Source organism: Cherax quadricarinatus, chromosome 26, assembly GCF_038502225.1.
Source record: "Cherax quadricarinatus isolate ZL_2023a chromosome 26, ASM3850222v1, whole genome shotgun sequence".
Classification (NCBI taxonomy): Eukaryota; Metazoa; Arthropoda; class Malacostraca; order Decapoda; family Parastacidae; genus Cherax; species Cherax quadricarinatus.
Genome location: NC_091317.1, coordinates 5291018 through 5310681, shown reverse-complemented (window position 1 = coordinate 5310681; position 19664 = coordinate 5291018). Strand labels below are relative to the sequence as shown.

The 19664-nt window shown below is 39.9% G+C and overlaps 1 protein-coding gene across 1 annotated transcript in view; it reads left to right on the top strand.

Annotated features, from left to right (window-relative positions):
- Nucleotides 1-19664, top strand: part of LOC128691636 (uncharacterized) — a 36759-nt gene that overhangs the window by 3336 nt on the left and 13759 nt on the right. Inside the window, exons 2-4 of the mRNA XM_070088760.1 lie at nucleotides 13754-13979; nucleotides 18250-18330; nucleotides 18743-18826. Of these exons, the coding sequence (XP_069944861.1) occupies nucleotides 13754-13979; nucleotides 18250-18330; nucleotides 18743-18826 (391 nt within the window). The remainder of the gene's footprint in view (nucleotides 1-13753; nucleotides 13980-18249; nucleotides 18331-18742; nucleotides 18827-19664) is intronic.

The following is a 19664-nucleotide window of genomic DNA, read 5'->3' as shown; positions in this document are numbered from 1 at the left end:
CTTTCATTTATTAAGAAATTTAAATTCTAACTAAATTTAAAAAGACGTCAGATGGGTTGGTAGGATTAAGTTAAATATAATACATTAATTATGTGATGGTTGGGCTAACATTACTAAATAAGTTTTGGGTGTAAAAAATAAAATAAAAAATGTATACTATACATAAATAATATATATTTAGTCGACCCTTGACCAACACGGGGGTTAGGGGCGCCGACCCCTTCCGTGCAGTCGAAAATCCGCGTATAACTTTTGACTCCTAACAAACTAAACTACTAATGGCATGCGTATATATATATATATATATATATATATATATATATATATATATATATATATATATATATATATATATATATATATATATATATATATATATATATATATATATGTCGTGCAGAATATATAAAACTGGTCAATTAGCAAGAACTCATTTAAAATTAAGTCCTTTCTGAAATTTTCTCTTATACGTTTAAAGATATATTTTTTTCATTAATGGTAATGTAAAAAATTTTAATTTTGCACCAAAAGAATCTTAGAAAACTTACCTAACCTTGTCATAACAAGCGCAATTTATTTTAGCCTAACCCAACTAAATATATATTTAAATACATTTACAATAATTTAGTACTAAGCAAACGCAATCAAATATATTTTTTTCGTTAGGTTCAGAATGATTTTGGCGAAATTATTGCATACACAAATTTTCACTTGTCCTATATGGCAAGATGAGCGTTGCTATTTAAGCCAAGATCGCAAGGTCTGCCTATTCGGCACGACATATATATATATATATATATATATATATATATATATATATATATATATATATATATATATATATATATATATATATATATATATATATATATATATATATATATATATATATATAAACACTGGTCTCTGGCTAAAGGAGACTCGAACCTACGAACCATGGAACAAGCTACGCAGTGCTTTACCAATCTACCCACACTGGACCAATACCTTGGAGTCCAGATTGCGCTAGACTTTGATCCAAGGCAGCCAGCTTTCAGGGAGAAGGCTTACAGCTTTTCATCTCATTCCCTGCATGCATCAGCCTTACTAGAGAATTTAACAGAGATCAGTGTTTGTGTATATTTCGCCTGCTCTTGCGAATTCCTTGCATTGTTTAATTCTCTAGTAAGGCTGATGCATGCAGGAGATGAGATGAAAAGCTGTAAGCCTTTTCCCTGAAAGCTGGCTGCCTTGGATCAAAGTCTAGCGCAATCTGGACTCCAAATTATTGGTCCAGTGTGGGTAGATTGGTAAAGCACTGCCTACCTTGTTCCAAGGTTCGTAGGTTCGAGTCTCCTTCAGCCAGAGATCAATGTTTGTGTATATTTCGCCTGCTCTTGCGAATTTCTTGCATTGTTAAATTCTCTAGTAAGGCTGATGCATGCAGGAGATGAGATGAAAAGCTGTAAGCCTTTTCCCTGAAAGCTGGCTGCCTTGGATCAAAGTCTAGCGCAATCTGGACTCCAAAGTATTGGTCCAGTGTGGGTAGATTGGTAAAGCACTGCCTACCTTGTTCCAAGGTTCGTAGGTTCGAGTCTCCTTCAGCCAGAGATCAGTGTTTGTGTATATTTCGCCTGCTATTGCGAATTCCTTGTATATATATATATATATATATATATATATATATATATATATATATATATATATATATATATATATATATATATATATATATATATAATGTTGAAGGATCAGTTATGGAAGGAGAAGAGGGAATATAAATGTATAAATTCAAGGATTATGTGGATTAAAATAAGGGTTGGATGCGAAAAGTAAGTCATAATAAGCGTATATGCACCTGGAGAAGAGAGGAGGAGGAGAGAGAGAGAGAGAGAGAGAGAGAGAGAGAGAGAGAGAGAGAGAGAGAGAGAGAGAGAGAGAGAGAGAGAGAGAGAGAGAGAGAGAGAGAGATTTTGCGAGATGTTAAGTGGGAGAGTAATTGTGGTAAGGGACCTAAATGCTAAAGTAGGAGAAACATTTAGAGAGGGTGTGGTAGGTGAGTTTGGGGTGCGAGGTGTAAATGATAATGGGAGCCCTTTGATTGAACTTTGTATAGAAAGGGGTTTAGTTATAAGTAACAAATATTTTAAGAAAAAGAGGATAAATAAGTATACAAGATATGATGTAGGGCATAATGACAGTAGTTCGACTATGTATTGGTAGATAAAAGACTGTTGAGTAGACTTCATGATATACATTTTTATAGAGGGGCCACATATATATCAAATCACTTTTTAGTTGTAGGTACATTGAGAGTAAAAGGTAGATGGGATACAAGGAAAATAGAAGCATCAAGAAAGAGAGAGGTGAAGGTTTATAAACTAAAAGAGGAGACAGTTAGGGTAAGATATAAACAGCTATTGGAGGATAGATGGGTTAGTGAGAGTATAGGCAATGGGGTCGAAGATGTATGGGGTAGGTTTAAAAATGTAGTGTTAGAGTGTTCAGCAGAAGTTTGTGGTTACAGGAAAGTGGGTGCGGGAGGGAAGAGGAGCGATTGGTAGAATGATGATGTAAAGAGAGTAGTAAGAGAGAAAAGTTAGCATATGAGAGGTTTTTACAAAGTAGAAGTGATGGGATGAGGGAGGAGTATATGGAGAGAAAAAGAGAGGTTAATTTTGTTGAAAATAAGAAAAAGTTTTGGAGTGAGATTAACAAGTTGAGGAAGCCTAGGGAACAAATGGATTTGTCAGCTAAAAATAGGAGTGGAGAGTTAGAGGTATCGGGAAGGTGGAGGGAATATTTTGAGGAAAGTATTATAATGGTACTTAGTGGAGTGGAGTGACTTTCATTAGTTTCTTTTTTCTTGAAATACCAGACGTATACTGTGATTTTCATATAATCTGTAGTTACCAGCGGTCGCAATATACACAACGAGAAGCAATTATTACTACAGAAAAAGCGTCCTTCCTCCAAAATTTCCACCAGTCAACTATAGTGATAATATAGCATTTATTGTGGTGGAGACAAAAAAAAAAAAACTAGAAAAGCTAGATACAGCGATTGATAAACAAGGGTTGAGGCTCGACCGTTCGTCATTGTAGGAGCTGCCAGAAATCACCGGTTCTTCAACACGCAAGTTATACTTTTGTATCAATCAAATCACATATTACTCGGGTAGATAATTTCAAGTAGATCCTTCATGTGTTAGCCCAACTCACCGACCAGTATGTTTTAAATAAGTGACCCACTGATCAGATCAGATAGACTGGTCCGAACCATCGACTGGTCCGAACCCTTGACTGGTTTCAAACGGTTTCGTTGGACAATAAAGCAGACTGTAAACAGATGGGGTTGTAGGCGCCCTTATCAAACACAAACAATAAATATAAATCAGGAACGTACACGGTAAGCTGTCCAATATACAAGTAAAGTTAGAAATTTAAGGAGGTTATTAACAGAATATTCAAGAGGTTGCTAGTAGAATTACAGTAAATCAACCATTCAAATCATTATGAAGCCCTGTGTAGTCTGCAATCAATCAAACAAACGGGCTTCCACATGGATAAATTGTCGTTTTTGTGGAAATTGGTGTCACGCCCCTTGTGCAGATATCCAAGAACTAGCTACAAGCAGTATTAAAACAGGGAAGTGTTTTTGGGTATGCCCAAATGAGATAAATCTGTGGACTAAAATCACAAGGGTATTAAAAGAGGATAACATCAAAGCTGCTTTCATAGACAACCTGGAAGCTTTCTACAACAGATGGGAACATAAAAAGTCTGGGCTGAATGGTACTGCCCTTGATACTGGCCATGTAGTCAGAAACTGTAAGGCTGGAGGTGATGTCCTGGTAGTCAGTAAATGTGGGGCTGATAGTGCTGTCCTGGGAGACAGTAATGGCGAAGCTGGAGGTGCTGTCCTGGGAGACAGTAATGGTGAAGCTGGAGGTGCTGTCCTGGGAGACAGTAATGGTGAAGCTGGAGATTTTGTCCAGGTAGTCGGGAATTATACGCAGGAAGGAATACATATAAATGACCTCATAGGGGACAGGAGCGGTAGTGGGGAAACAAGTGTAGTCAAAGATAAGATAAAACCAATATTGCAAACTAGAAATACCACAGGAAATAGCAAACAAGAGGACTCCACTACCAATAGTGAGGATATATTACCAAAAATAACTGGTGGGAGCTCCATTGCCGGTGCTAGGGAGGATAGGAATAAGACAGGGAAACATGCACCAACAGGGAATACAGTCACAGAAACCCAAGGCAAACGGAAACCAAGCCTGTGCACATACTATGCACTTGGTATCTGCAGACATGGGAAATCTGGAAAAACAGACGGGACGTGCAACTATGACCACCCTAGAAAATGTCATGCCCATATGACAACAGGAAAATGCAAACTCCCTTCCTGTAAGCTTTTTCACCCTGAAATGTGTACCTCTTCAGTACAGGAAAGACTGCTATAACTTAAATTGCCAGGCACACCATCTAAAGGGGACAAAAAGATACAAAACATCCAGGCCATGGGAAAACCTGGGTAGCCACAGCCACTCAAGAGGGAGAGGTTTTTTAGTGCCAGGAAGGAAAAAAACTGGCAGGAAATGGCAGAAATAGTACACCAAATCCAGTCATTCCTGGAGTGGAACCACAGTCGATGGTCTCCACTACAAACCAACAGATACATATACTAATGCCGGAAAAAAAATCCCCCCCAGTACCAACAATACCACTAGTCCGATGACATTCTTCTTTGCAAATATACAGGGTCTAAAGCCAGCAACAAACAACAAAATACCTTTCATCCGTGGACTGCTTGCAGAGGCAAAGGCAATGTTCGCGGCTTTCACTGAGACCCACATAAAGGATCACTTGGACAACGAAATATGGATCCCAGGTTACAACATATACAGATGTTAGGTAAGACACATATGCAACAGTTAGGTATCTTTATTTTGAAACGTTTCGCCTACACAGTAGGCTTCTTCAGTCGAGTACAGAAAAGTTGATAGAAGCAGAAGATACTTGAAGACGATGTAATCAGTCCATCACCCTGATTACATCGTCTTCAAGTATCTTCTGCTTCTATCAACTTTTCTGTACTCGACTGAAGAAGCCTACTGTGTAGGCGAAACGTTTCAAAATAAAGATACCTAACTGTTGCATATGCGTCTTACCTAACAACCTGTCGGTATTTTATACCATTTTAATGTTCATATACAGATGTGACAGAGTGAACAGGCAAAAGGGGGGGGGGTTGGCCTGTACATTGCAGAGTCACTTGTTTGCACAGAACTGCTTAATGCCTCAAATGATGTAGTGGAAGTTTTAGCAGTAAAGGTCGAGAACTAAAACCTAGTCATTGTGGTAGTCTACAAGCCTCCGGATGCAACATCCCAGCAATTCCAGGAACAGCTGTTAAAAATTGACCACTGTCTGGAAAATCTTCCAGCTCCTGCACCCAACATCTTGCTCCTGGGGGATTTCAACTTAAGGCACCTAAAATGGAGGAATATAGCAAATAATATTGTTGCAGTAATAACACCAGGAGGCAGCTCTGATGAAAACTCACACTCACACGAGCTTTTAAATCTCTGCACAAAATTCAATTTAAACCAGCAAATAATAGAGCCTACTAGACTGGAGAATACACTAGACCTCATCTTCACTAACAATGATGATCTGATAAGAAATGTCACCATATCAAAAACAATATACTCAGATCACAACATAGTTGAGGTTCAGACATGTATGCGTGGACCCCAGACCGACATAATGAGACTAGTCACGAGGGAGCATTCACCAAATTCAACTTCAATAACAAAAATATAAAGTGGGACCAAGTAAACCAAGTCCTAACCGATATAAGCTGGGAAGATATACTAAGCAACACAGACCCCAACTTATGCCTAGAACAGATTAACTTGGTGGCACTCGATGTATGCACAAGGCTTATTCCTCTAAGAAAAAGGAGGAGTAGATGTAAAATAGAAAGAGACAGGCGCTCCCTTTACAGGCGACGGAAAAGAATAACAGAGCGGCTAAAAGAGGTCAATATATCTGAAATGCGTAGGGAAACACTGGTCAGAGAAATAGCAAGCATCGAACTTAAGCTAAAGGAATCTTATAGGAGTCAGGAATCGCGGGAAGAACTAAAAGCCATAAATGAAATCGAAAGAAACCCAAAGCATTTCTTCTCCTATGCCAAATCAAAGTCGCGAACAACGTCCAGTATTGGGCCCCTACTTAAACAAGATGGGTCCTACACAGATGACAGCAGCAAGGAAATGAGTGAGCTACTCAAGTCCCAATATGACTCAGTTTTTAGCAAGCCGCTAACCAGACTAAGAGTCGAAGATCAAAATTAATTTTTTATGAGAGAGCCACAGAATTTGGTTAACACAAGCCTATCCGATGTTATCCTGACGCCAAATGACTTCGAACAGGCGATAAATGACATGCCCATGCACTCTGCCCCAGGGCCAGACTCATGGAACTCCGTGTTCATCAAGAACTGCAAAAAGCCCCTATCACGAGCCTTTTCCATCCTATGGAGAGGGAGCATGGACACGGGGGTCGTCCCACAGTTACTAAAAACAACAGACATAGCCCCACTCCACAAAGGGGGCAGTAAAGCAACAGCAAAGAACTACAGACCGATAGCACTAACATCCCATATCATAAAAATCTTTGAATTGGTCCTAAGAAGCAAGATCACCACCCATCTAGAAACCCATCAGTTACACAACCCAGGGCAACATGGGTTTAGAACAGGTCGCTCCTGTCTGTCTCAACTTTTGGATCACTACGACAAGGTCCTAAATGCACTAGAAGACAAAAAGAATGCAGATGTAATATGTACAGATTTTGCAAAAGCCTTCGACAAGTGTGACCATGGCGTAATAGCGCACAAAATGCGTGCTAAAGGAATAACAGGAAAAGTCGGTCGATGGATCTATAATTTCCTCACTAACAGAACACAGAGAGTAGTCGTCAACAGAGTAAAGTCCGAGGCAGCTACGGTGAAAAGCTCTGTTCCACAAGGCACAGTACTCGCTCCCATCTTGTTCCTCATCCTCATATCCGACATAGACAAGGATGTCAGCCACAGCACCGTGTCTTCCTTTGCAGATGACACCCGAATCTGCATGACAGTGTCTTCCATTGCAGACACTGCAAGGCTCCAGGCGGACATCAACCAAATCTTTCAGTGGGCTGCAGAAAACAATATGAAGTTCAACGATGAGAAATTTCAATTACTCAGATATGGTAAACACGAGGAAATTAAATCTTCATCAGAGTACAAAGCAAATTCTGGCCACAAAATAAAGCGAAACACCAACGTCAAAGACCTGGGAGTGATCATGTCGGAGGATCTCACCTTCAAGGACCATAACATTGTATCAATCGCATCTGCTAGAAAAATGACAGGATGGATAATGAGAACCTTCAAAACTAGGGAGGCCAAGCCCATGATGACACTCTTCAGGTCACTTGTTCTATCTAGGCCGGAATATTGCTGCACACTAACAGCACCTTTCAAGGCAGGTGAAATTGCTGACCTAGAAAATGTACAGAGAACCTTCACGGCGCGCATAACGGAGATAAATCACCTCAATTACTGGGAGCACTGGAGGTTCCTAAACCTGTATTCCCTGGAACGCAGGCGGGAGATACATGATTATATACACCTGGAAAATCCTAGAGGGACTAGTACCGAACTTGCACACGAAAATCACTCACTACGAAAGCAAAAGACTTGGCAGACGATGCAACATCCCCCCAATGAAAAGCAGGGGTGTCACTAGCACGTTAAGAGACCATACAATAAGTGTCAGGGGCCCGAGACTGTTCAACTGCCTCCTAGCATACATAAGGGGGATTACCAACAGACCCCTGGCAGTCTTCAAGCTGGCACTGGACAAGCACCTAAAGTCGGTTCCTGACCAGCCGGGCTGTGGCTCGTACGTTGGTTTGCGTGCAGCCAGCAGTAACAGCCTGGTTGATCAGGCTCTGATCCACCAGGAGGCCTGGTCACAGACCGGGCCGCGGGGGCGTTGACCCCCGGAACTCTCTCCAGGTAAACTCCAGGTATATGTTAAATGCTGATGAAGATAGGGAAGCTGTGATTTCGTATATAGAGGAAGGAGGAAAAACATCTTGTAGGAGTGAGGAAGAGCTAGTTGTGAGTGTGGGGGAAGTTCATGAGGCAGTGGGTAGTGCAAGAATGGTATACAATACCGACAAGATGAAATTAAGACACATGTGCAACATCTGGGTATCTTTATTGTAGACGTTTCGCGATCCAGTGGTTTTATCAATACAAATTCCAGGACATAACTTGAAGACAGCAGAACTATATACATAAAAATGGATGGCGAAACGTCTACAATAAAGATACCCAGATGTTGCACATGTGTCTTAATTTCATCTTGTCGGTATTGTATACCATTCTTACACAACTTTTCAGACACTGAAACATCATGGAAGCTTGATTCCGAGGACATGTACATAACCTTCACGACTACGGCAATTACTACTACAATTAACCCATCTCTTTGGGTAGGACCTAGTTCCACTGGGAAATCCCGCCTACCGGTGACTATGCCCTCGTCTGCTACATATCCCCATTCCACCTGACGTTAGTATAAAAGCGCCAGGCTCCTTGCTTCTGCTTGAGAATCTCTACGACTACAGTGCTCTTCGCACCAACTCCAAGGTTGAGGGACTGATTACCTCATTTTCTGTATATAGTTCTGCTGTCTTCAAGTTATGTCCTGGAATTTGTATTGATAAACCCACTGGATGGCGAAACGTCTACAATAAAGATACCCAGATGTTGCACATGTGTCTTAATTTCATCAGGCAGTGGGTAGAATGAAAGGGGGTAAGGCAGCTGGGATTGATGGGATAAAGATAGAAATGTTAAAAGCAGGTGGGGATATAGTTTTGGAGTGGTTGGTGCAATTATTTAATAAATGTATGGAAGAGGGTAAGGTACCTAGAGATTGGCAGAGAACATGCATAGTTCCTTTGTATAAAGGTAAAAGGGACAAAAGAGTGCAGAAATTATAGGGGGATAAGTCTGTTGAGTATACCTGGTAAAGTGTATGGGAGAGTTATTATTGAAAGAATTAAGAGTAAGACGCAGAGCAGGATAGCAGATGAACAAGGAGGCTTTAGGAAAGGTAGGGACGGGGGGGTTGAAGACCAAGTGTTTACAGTGAAACATATAGGTGAACAGTATTTAGATACGGGTAAAGAGGTTTATGTGGCATTTATGGATTTGGAAAAGGCGTATGACAGGGTGGATAGGGGGGCAATGTGGCAGATGTTGCAAGTGTATGGTATAGGAGGTAGGTTACTGAAAGCAGTGAAAAGTTTTTACGAGGATAGTGAGGCTCAGGTTAGAGTATGTAGGAAAGAAGGAGAATATTTCCTAGTAAAAGTAGGCCTTAGACAAGGATATATGATGTCACAGTGGTTGTTTAATATATTTATAGATGGGGTTGTAAGAGAAGTAAATGCGAGGGTCTTGGCAAGAGGCGTGGAGTTAAAAGATAAAGAATCAAACACAAAGTGGGAGTTGTCACAGTTGCTTTTTTCTGATGACACTGTGCTCTTGGGAGATTCTGAAGAGAAGTTGCAGAGGTTGGTGGATGAATTTGGTAGGGTATGTAGAAGAATATTAACCTTTAAACTGTCCATGCAGATCTATGTTCATATGCGTAGTGCTCCAAAAGTAGATCTAAGTTTTTTTTTATATTTTCAAATATAACAAAAAAAAAGTAAAACAAAGTTTTTTACACGTTTTCAACTGTAAAAGAAAAAAAGATCTACTTTTTTTACATACTTTCAAATGTTGAAAAAACGTAGATCTACGTTTGGACAGTTTAAGGGTTAAAAGTGAATATAAGAAAGAGTAAGGTTATGAAGATAACAAAAGGATTACGTGGCAAAAGATAGGATATCAGATTGAAGGGAGAGAGTATGGAGGAGGTGAATGCATTCACATATTTGGGAGTGGACATGTCAGCGGATGGGTCTCTGAAAGATGAGGTGAATCATAGAATTGATGAGGGGAAAAGGTTGAGCGGTGCACTTAGAAGTCTGTGGAGACAAAGAACTTTGTCCTTGGAAGCAAAGAGGGGAATGTATGAGAGTATAGTATTACCAACGCTCTTATATGGGTGTGAAGCATGGGTGATGAATGTTGCAGTGAGGAGAAGGCTGGAGGCAGTGGAGATGTCATGTCTGAGGGCAATGTGTGGGGTGAATATAATGCAGAGAATTCGTAGTTTGGAAGTTAGGAGGAGGTGCGGGATTGCAAAAACTTTTGTCCAGAGGGCTGAGGAGGGGTTGTTGAGGTGGTTCAGACATGTAGAGAGAATGGAACGAAACAGAATGACTTCGAGAGTGCATGAATCTGTAGTGGAGGGAAGGCGGGGTAGGGGTCGGCTTAGGAAAGGTTGGAGAGAGGGGGTAAAGGGGATTTTGTGTGTGAGGGGCTTGGACTTCCAGCAAGCATGCATGAGCGTATTTGATAGGAGTGAATGGAGACAAATGGTTTTTAATACTTGAAGTGCTGTTTGAGTGTGAGCAAAGTAACATTTATAAAGGGATTCAGGGAAACTGGCAGGCCGGACTTGAGTCCTGGAGATAAGAAATACAGTGTTTTCACTCTGAAGGAGGGGTGTTAATGTTACAGTTTTATAAACTGTAGTGTAAAGCACCCCTCTGGCAAGACAGTGATATATATATATATATATATATATATATATATATATATATATATATATATATATATATATATATATATATATATATATATATATATATATATATATATATATATATGTAATATATGTAATTGATAAATCTTTTAAAGTTGCTAGAAATACTTTTTACAATCCAAAAAGGGACAACCAGCCTTTTTCAACTAAAAATATGTTGGTTCTCCCTTACCATGAAAACTTGGTTGATATGCCTTCTCTTCTTAAGACTTTTAGTATTAAAGTTGTATTAAAAAATCTTGATACAGTAAAAAAACTTTTGATAAAGAATTCCCCCCAAAATGCTGATGGATGTGTCTATAAGATTCCTTGTAAAATTTACGATAAAGTTTATTACGGTCAAACTGGTAAAAATCTCGAACTAAGATTAAAACAACATAAATATAGCATTAGAACTGGACAAGATTCCAATGCTCTATTTATTCATGTAAGAGATTTTAACCATCCAATTGATTTTCAAAAAGTTGAGAAAGTAGTATCAAGCAAGTCCATGGTCGACAGGAATATAATTGAATCTTGTTTCATAAAAAGCAGTTTTGACAATAATATGAATATTTCCTTTGGTTTATATAAATTAGATCCATTTATAATTAATAGAATTTGGGAAGAATTTAATAATACACTGGACAAATAATAATTTTTAAATTTTCTTGGGTAGAATAGTTTGTGGGTGAGTTGTGCAAAGGACCTATCCAAGTTGGGTCGGCACGCGTCAGGTGTTTAACCGTTGTGGGATCTGATAGTGAGGTGCTGGCCAGACTCCTTATATAGCTTCCTTGGATGCTTTACTTTCATAGTTCCTTGATAATGTGAATAGTCACGAAAGTGCTTGGAATTTCTCTATTCTTTCAGAGTGGTTGTTTTGCATATTCTGAAATCACCTGTTTACTGTGATCTTATTGCATATATATATATATATATATATATATATATATATATATATATATATATATATATATATATATATATATATATATATATATATATATATATATATATATATATATATATATATATATACATATATATATATATATATATATATATATATATATATATATATGTATATATATATATATATATAATATATATATATATATATATATATATATATATATATATATATATATATACATGTATATATATAAATTAAATACATATACAGTGGACCCCCAGTTCACGTTATTATTCCGTTCCTGAGAGCTCATCGTAAAGCAAAATTATCAGAAAGCGAATCAATTTTCCCCATAAGAAATAATGGAAATCAAATTAATCTGTGCAAGACACAACAAAAAGTATGAAAAGAAAAAACTTTTACCACATGAAATATTAAGTTTAATGCAATAGAATAATTACATTAACAACAATAACAATAGAATAAACACAATAGAATAATTGACACTTACCTTTAATGAAGATCTGGCGATGATTGATGGGATGGGAGGAGGGGAGAGTGTCGAAGTTTTTAATGTTTAGAAGGGGAATCCCCCTCCATTAGGACTTGAGGTAGCAAGTCCTTTTCCGGGGTTACTTCCCTTCTTCTTTTAATGCCACTAGGACCAGCTTGAGAGTCACTGGACTTCTGTCGCACAACCTCTCGTTCCTTTATGACTTTCCTAAAGTGGTTCACAACATTGTCAGTGTACAGGTTGCCAACACGGCTTGCAGTGGCTGTGTCAGGGTGATTTTCATCAAAAAAGGTTTGCACTTCAAGCCACTTTGCACTCCTGGGAGTGCCTTTTCCTCCTGAGTAATGTAAGTCCTGCTTGGCAATTTCTTCCAAAACAGGCCTGTTTTGTCACAATTAAACACTTGTTCAGGTTCCAATCCTTCAGCCTCTATGTACTCCTTGAATTCATGCACATATTTTTCAGCCGCTTTGTGGTCTGAACTGGCACCCTCACCATGCCTAATCACACAATGTATGCCACTACGATTCTTAAATCTTTCAAACCAACCTTTGCTGGCCTTAAATTCACTCACATCACCACTAGTTGCAGGCATTTTTCTAATTAAATCCTCATGCAACTGCCTAGCCTTTTCACAAATGATCACTTGAGAGATGCTATCTCCAGCTTTCTGTTTTTCATTTATCCACACCAGTAACAGTCTCTCAACATTTTCTAACACTTGCGATCGCTGTTTTGTAATCACAGTTGCACCTTTTGCAAGAACAGCTTCCTTGATTGCCGTTTTCCTGCTCACTATAGTAGAGATGGTTGATTGGGATTTACTATACAACTTGGCCAGGTCCGACACACGCACTCCACTTCCATACTTTGCAATTATCTCTTTCTTCATTTCAACAGTCATTAGCACCCTTGGTCTCGAAGGGTTGGCACTAGAAGCTTTCTTGGGGCCCATGGTGACTTATTTTGCAGAAACAAGCACCAGAAACAGTGATAATATGGATAATATGGAATGTACCGAATGTATCCTTGGATGCTTGCACACTGGCTGGCTTGTAAACACTGGACACGTCTCGTACAGATCGTATCACGTACCGGGTTTTGTAACGGGAACCGAGGCAAATTTTTTGCGATATAGCGCTTCGGATACCGGGTTTATCGGTTACCGATGACTTCGCGAACCGGGGGACCACTGTATATATATATATATATATATATATATATATATATATATATATATATATATATATATATATATATATATATATATATATATATATATATATATATATATATATATATATATATATATATATATATATATATATATATATATATATATATATATATATTTATATGTACATAGTATAATGAGCAGACCATGTATTACCCATACATGAATCTATTAGAGTAACTTTTATTCAGAAGTAGGAGAATCACTGATTATTTTCCTCTTCACTCTTTCGAAAGTACAGTTAAATTAAAGAATATTATATAGGATACAGTTCTATGTAACTATACAATGCTCACACCTTCGAGAAGCAGCATATATATATATACCCGTCAGAGAGTGAGCGTGTTGTTGGTGGTGGTGGTGGCCACAGTAGCCATGTCGGAGGCCAAGACGAGGTTTATGATATCAGAGCTCCCGCGGGAGGCTCTGCAGGGCTCACACGGCTACCAGTCTGGTAGTGGGTACACCCTGCTCTCCAGGATACCACGTGAGGCTCTACACGGTGTCCTCAGACGGCTGCCGCGCCAGGCACCCCAACCCCTTCCCATGAATTCTGGAGGTAAGTTCTTTACTTAGTAGATGGAACTAAATTAATTTCCGTTTCCTGTTTGATTTATGATGGCCCCTAAAGGTTGGTGTTTCTCTGTGAATATATATTCAAATATATTTTCTTATACACACCAAACATTAAATAAGTTTTAAATTGTATTAAGTTAATTTTAACAGATAAGAATTTATTTATAGAGTTACAATGTCGGTTTGATATTAACATTACATTGTATCATCCACAATGAACCTGTTTGCATAATTGTGATGCATTCCACACACACATTGTACTCCTATGGAGAGGAAATATTTTTCCGACGTTTCGATCAGTCTTGAACCATTTTCAGTTGTGACTTGATTATTGATTTCAAAACAAACCGAAACATTGTCTAAAATTTCTTCTCCAAAGTATTGGTTTACCTGGAGTTTACCTGGAGAGAGTTCCGGGGGTCAACGCCCCCGCGGCCCGGTCTGTGACCAGGCCTCCTGGTGGATCAGAGCCTGATCAACCAGGCTCTTACTGCTGGCTGTACGCAAACCAACGTACGAGCCACAGCCCGGCTGGTCAGGAACCGACTTTAGGTGCTTGTCCAGTGCCAGCTTGAAGACTGCCAGGGGTCTGTTGGTAATCCCCCTTATGTATGCTGGGAGGCAGTTGAACAGTCTCGGGCCCCTGACACTTATTGTATGGTCTCTTAACGTGCTAGTGACACCCCTGCTTTTCATTGGGGGGATGTTGCATCGTCTGCCAAGTCTTTTGCTTTCGTAGTGAGTGATTTTCGTGTGCAAGTTCGGTACTAGTCCCTCTAGGATTTTCCAGGTGAATATAATCATGTATCTCTCCCGCCTGCGTTCCAGGGAATACAGGTTTAGGAACCTCAAGCGCTCCCAGTAATTGAGGTGTTTTATCTCCGTTATGCGCGCCGTGAAGGTTCTCTGTACATTTTCTAGGTCAGCAATTTTACCTGCCTTGAAAGGTGCTGTTAGTGTGCAGCAATATTCCAGCCTAGATAGAACAAGTGACCTGAAGAGTGTCATCATGGGCTTGGCCTCCCTAGTTTTGAAGGTTCTCATTATCCATCCTGTCATTTTTCTAGCAGATGCGATTGATACAATGTTATGGTCCTTGAAGGTGAGATCCTCCGACATGATCACTCCCAGGTCTTTGACGTTGGTGTTTCGCTCTATTTTGTGGCCAGAATTTGTTTTGTACTCTGATGAAGATTTAATTTCCTCATGCTTACCATATCTGAGTAATTGAAATTTCTCATCGTTGAACTTCATATTGTTTTCTGCAGCCCACTGAAAGATTTGGTTGATGTCCGCCTGGAGCCTTGCAGTGTCTGCAATGGAAGACACTGTCATGCAGATTCGGGTGTCATCTGCAAAGGAAGACACGGTGCTGTGGCTGACATCCTTGTCTATGTCAGATATGAGGATGAGGAACAAGATGGGAGCGAGTACTGTGCCTTGTGGAACAGAGCTTTTCACCGTAGCTGCCTCGGACTTTACTCTGTTGACAACTACTCTCTGTGTTCTGTTAGTGAGAAAATTATAGATCCATCGACTGACTTTTCCTATTATTCCTTTAGCACTCTTTTTGTGCGCTATTACGCCATGGTCACACTTGTCGAAGGCTTTTGCAAAGTCTGTATATATTACATCTGCATTCTTTTTGTCTTCTAGTGCATCTAGGACCTTGTCGTAGTGATCCAAAAGTTGAGACAGACAGGAGCGACCTGTTCTAAACCCATGTTGCCCTGAGTTGTGTAACTGATGGGTTTCTAGATAGGTGGTGATCTTGCTTCTTAGGACCAATTCAAAGATTTTTATGATATGGGATGTTAGTGCTATCGGTCTGTAGTTCTTTGCTGTTGCTTTACTGCCCCCTTTGTGGAGTGGGGCTATGTCTGTTGTTTTTAGTAACTGTGGGACGACCCCCGTGTCCATGCTCCCTCTCCATAGGATGGAAAAGGCTCGTGATAGGGGCTTTTTGCAGTTCTTGATGAACACGGAGTTCCATGAGTCTGGCCCTGGGGCAGAGTGCATGGGCATGTCATTTATCGCCTGTTCGAAGTCATTTGGCGTCAGGATAACATCGGATAGGCTTGTGTTAACCAAATTCTCTGGCTCTCTCATAAAAAAATCATTTTGATCTTTGACTCTCAGTCTGGTTAGCGGCTTGCTAAAAACTGAGTCATACTGGGACTTGAGTAGCTCACTCATTTCCTTGCTGTCATCTGTGTAGGACCCATCTTGTTTAAGTAGGGGCCCAATACTGGACGTTGTTCTCGACTTTGATTTGGCATAGGAGAAGAAATACTTTGGGTTTCTTTCGATTTCATTTATGGCTTTTAGTTATTCCCACGATTCCTGACTCCTATAAGATTCCTTTAGCTTAAGTTCGATGCTTGCTATTTCTCTGACCAGTGTCTCCCTACGCATTTCAGATATATTGACCTCTTTTAGCCGCACTGTTATTCTTTTCCGTCGCCTGTAAAGGGAGCGCCTGTCCCTTTCTATTTTACATCTACTCCTCCTTTTTCTTAGAGGAATTAGCCTTGTGCATACATCGAGTGCCACCAAGTTAATCTGTTCTAGGCATAAGTTGGGGTTTGTGTTGCTTAGTATATCTTCCCAGCTGATATCTGTTAAGACTTGGTTTACTTGGTCCCACTTTATGATTTTGTTATTGAAGTTGAATTTGGTGAATGCTCCTTCGTGACTAGTCTCATTATGTCGGTCTGGGGCTCCGCGCATACATGTCTGAACCTCAATTATGTTGTGATCTGAGTATATTGTTTTCGATATGGTGACATTTCTTATCAGGTCATCATTGTTAGTGAAGATGAGGTCTAGTGTATTCTCCAGTCTAGTAGGCTCTATTATTTGCTGGTTTAAATTGAATTTTGTGCAGAGATTTAAAAGCTCGTGTGAGTGTGAGTTTTCATCAGAGCTGCCTCCTGTTGTTATTACTGCAACAATATTATTTGCTATATTCCTCCATTTTAGGTGTCTTAAGTTGAAATCCCCCAGGAGCAAGATGTTGGGTGCAGGAGCTGGAAGATTTTCCAGACAGTGGTCAATTTTTAACAGCTGTTCCTGGAATTGCTGGGATGTTGCATCCGGAGGCTTGTAGACTACCACAATGACTAGGTTTTGGTTCGCGACCTTTACTGCTAAAACTTCCACTACATCATTTGAGGCATTAAGCAGTTCTATGCAAACAAGTGACTCTGCAATGTACAGGCCAACCCCCCCCCCTTTTTTTTTTGCCTGTTCACTCTGTCACATCTGTATAGGTTGTAGCCTGGGATCCATATTTCGTTGCCCAAGTGATCCTTTATGTGGGTCTCAGTGAAAGCCGCGAACATTGCCTTTGCCTCTGCAAGCAGTCCACGGATGAAAGGTATTTTGTTGTTTGTTGCTGGCTTTAGACCCTGTATATTTGCAAAGAAGAATGTCATCGGACTGGTGGTATTGTTGGTACTGGGGGTGGGATTTTTTTTCCGGCATTAGTATCTGTATCTGTTGGTATGGAGTGGAGGCCATCGACTGTGGTTCCACTCCAGGAATACCTGGAGGTTACCTGGAGGTTATTCCGGGGATCAACGCCCCCGCGGCCCGGTCCATGACCAGGCCTCCCGATGGATCAGGGCCTGATCAACTAGGCTGTTACTGCTGGCCGCACGCAGTCCGACGTACGAGCCACAGCCCGGCTGATCCGGCACTGACTTTAGGTATCTGTCCAGCTCTCTCTTGAAGGCAGCCAGGGGTTTATTGGCAATTTCCCTAATGTTTTCTCTTAGTGTACTAATGGCGCCCCTACTTTTTATTGGCGGCATTTTGCATCGCCTGCCCAGTCTTTTACTTTCGTAGGGAGTGATTTCTGTGTGCAGATTTGGGACCATTCCTTCCAAGATTTTCCAAGTGTAGATTATGATGTATCTCTCATTCCTGCGTTCCAACGAGTACAAGTCAAGTGCTTCCAAGCGTTCCCAGTAGAATGACTGGATTTGGTGTACGATTTCCCCATTTCCTGCCAGTTTTTTTTTCCTTCCTGGCACTAAAAAACCTCTCCCTCTTGAGTGGCTGTGGCTACCCAGGTTTTCCCATGGCCTGGATGTTTTGTATCTTTTTGTCCCCTTTAGATGGTGTGCCTGGCAATTTAAGTTATAGCACAGTCTTTCCTGTACTGAAGAGGTACACATTTCAGGGTCGGAATTTCTTTTCCAGGAAGGATAATATGGCTTTTATTTTGCTTAGGTTTCATTTTTTCTCAGGCTTTGCTGGAGCGCAGGAGGGTCAAGCAATGACCAACGTCCACACACTGACCGACACCAGATCTGGACTCACTTCCACAGGTTAGTTAATCGCCTTTCCTCTCTTCTTCAGCATGAAATAAAATACGTTGTCAAAGAGAAAATTTCCAATCTTTTAATTAACTGATTTTTCATGAACTGTGCCATACAAGTCAATAGTCAGGCAAGATTACCACAGCTGTAAATGTGAGGAGTAGAAGTTGCAATGCTCTCGTGAGACGGTGTTCCACAGAAAACGATCTACATAGGTTTTTCGTAGCGGTGGCTGATATATTAGGCGTGTATTAGTTGCTTAAGAATAGCTAGTTGAGTACAACTAGGAAATTTCTTTCTCGCTTCTATCTTCTTGCACATAAATATGCTCTTCACGAAAATATAATAATAATCCCAGATATGCATTTTAATATAGCTTCTTTACAATTGCTTCTGTATAATTATGATCGTTTCTCTTCAGGGGTGAAAGGAGTAGTAAAGGACCTGGGTAAGGTGCGGGGAGAAGCCAGTGCCCTCAATCAAAACGGAAATGTAGCCAGCTCCTGTAAGTATGAGTGTGAGGCCCCTCTGGAGATGAGGGCACAGACAAGTGATGTGCTGTCAACTATATACAGGATTACTCACAAATCACAGAAAGAGTGGGGATCGAACCCATGGTAAAGGGGTCCTAAAACTCCCAGCCAGTGCGTTAACCACTGGGCCAGCTGGTCTTTGTATGACTTGTTTAGCTAGGTATATATATCTATACACCTTAGTGAGGTTTGCATGGACCACAAATATGACTACAAGTACAAGTTATTATAGATGAGTCCCACACCAGCATGGCAGTGGTGTGTTCCAGCTCAAGTCTCTTCAAAGCTGCCATTATGACTCACGAAATCGTAATAACTTGATTGCAAATAAATCACTAAATCACTGGTTACTGTCAGTCACTGCTGCGACTCTAAATGCAGATTTTTAAGGAGTACTTCCCTACCTGTTGATAGATCTAGCTCTTGTCCTCCTTAAAGCATTTGTCAGTGATCCTAAAACCATTAAACAATTAATATACCAGGGGGTAATACACTGGAAGTTTGTAAGCTGAATTTTGACTGAGCATATCGTTGAAAAAGAAGTGTGCGTGGACAATCCTGTAGGTCAGTGCGTCAAATGAATATATATGTATATATATATATATATATATATATATATATATATATATATATATATATATATATATATATATATATATATATATATATATATATATACATATATATATATATATATATATATATATGTATGTATATATATATTATTGTTATTATCACACTGGCCGATTCCCACCAAGGCAGGGTGGCCCGAAAAAGAAAAACTTTCACCATCATTCACTCCATCACTGT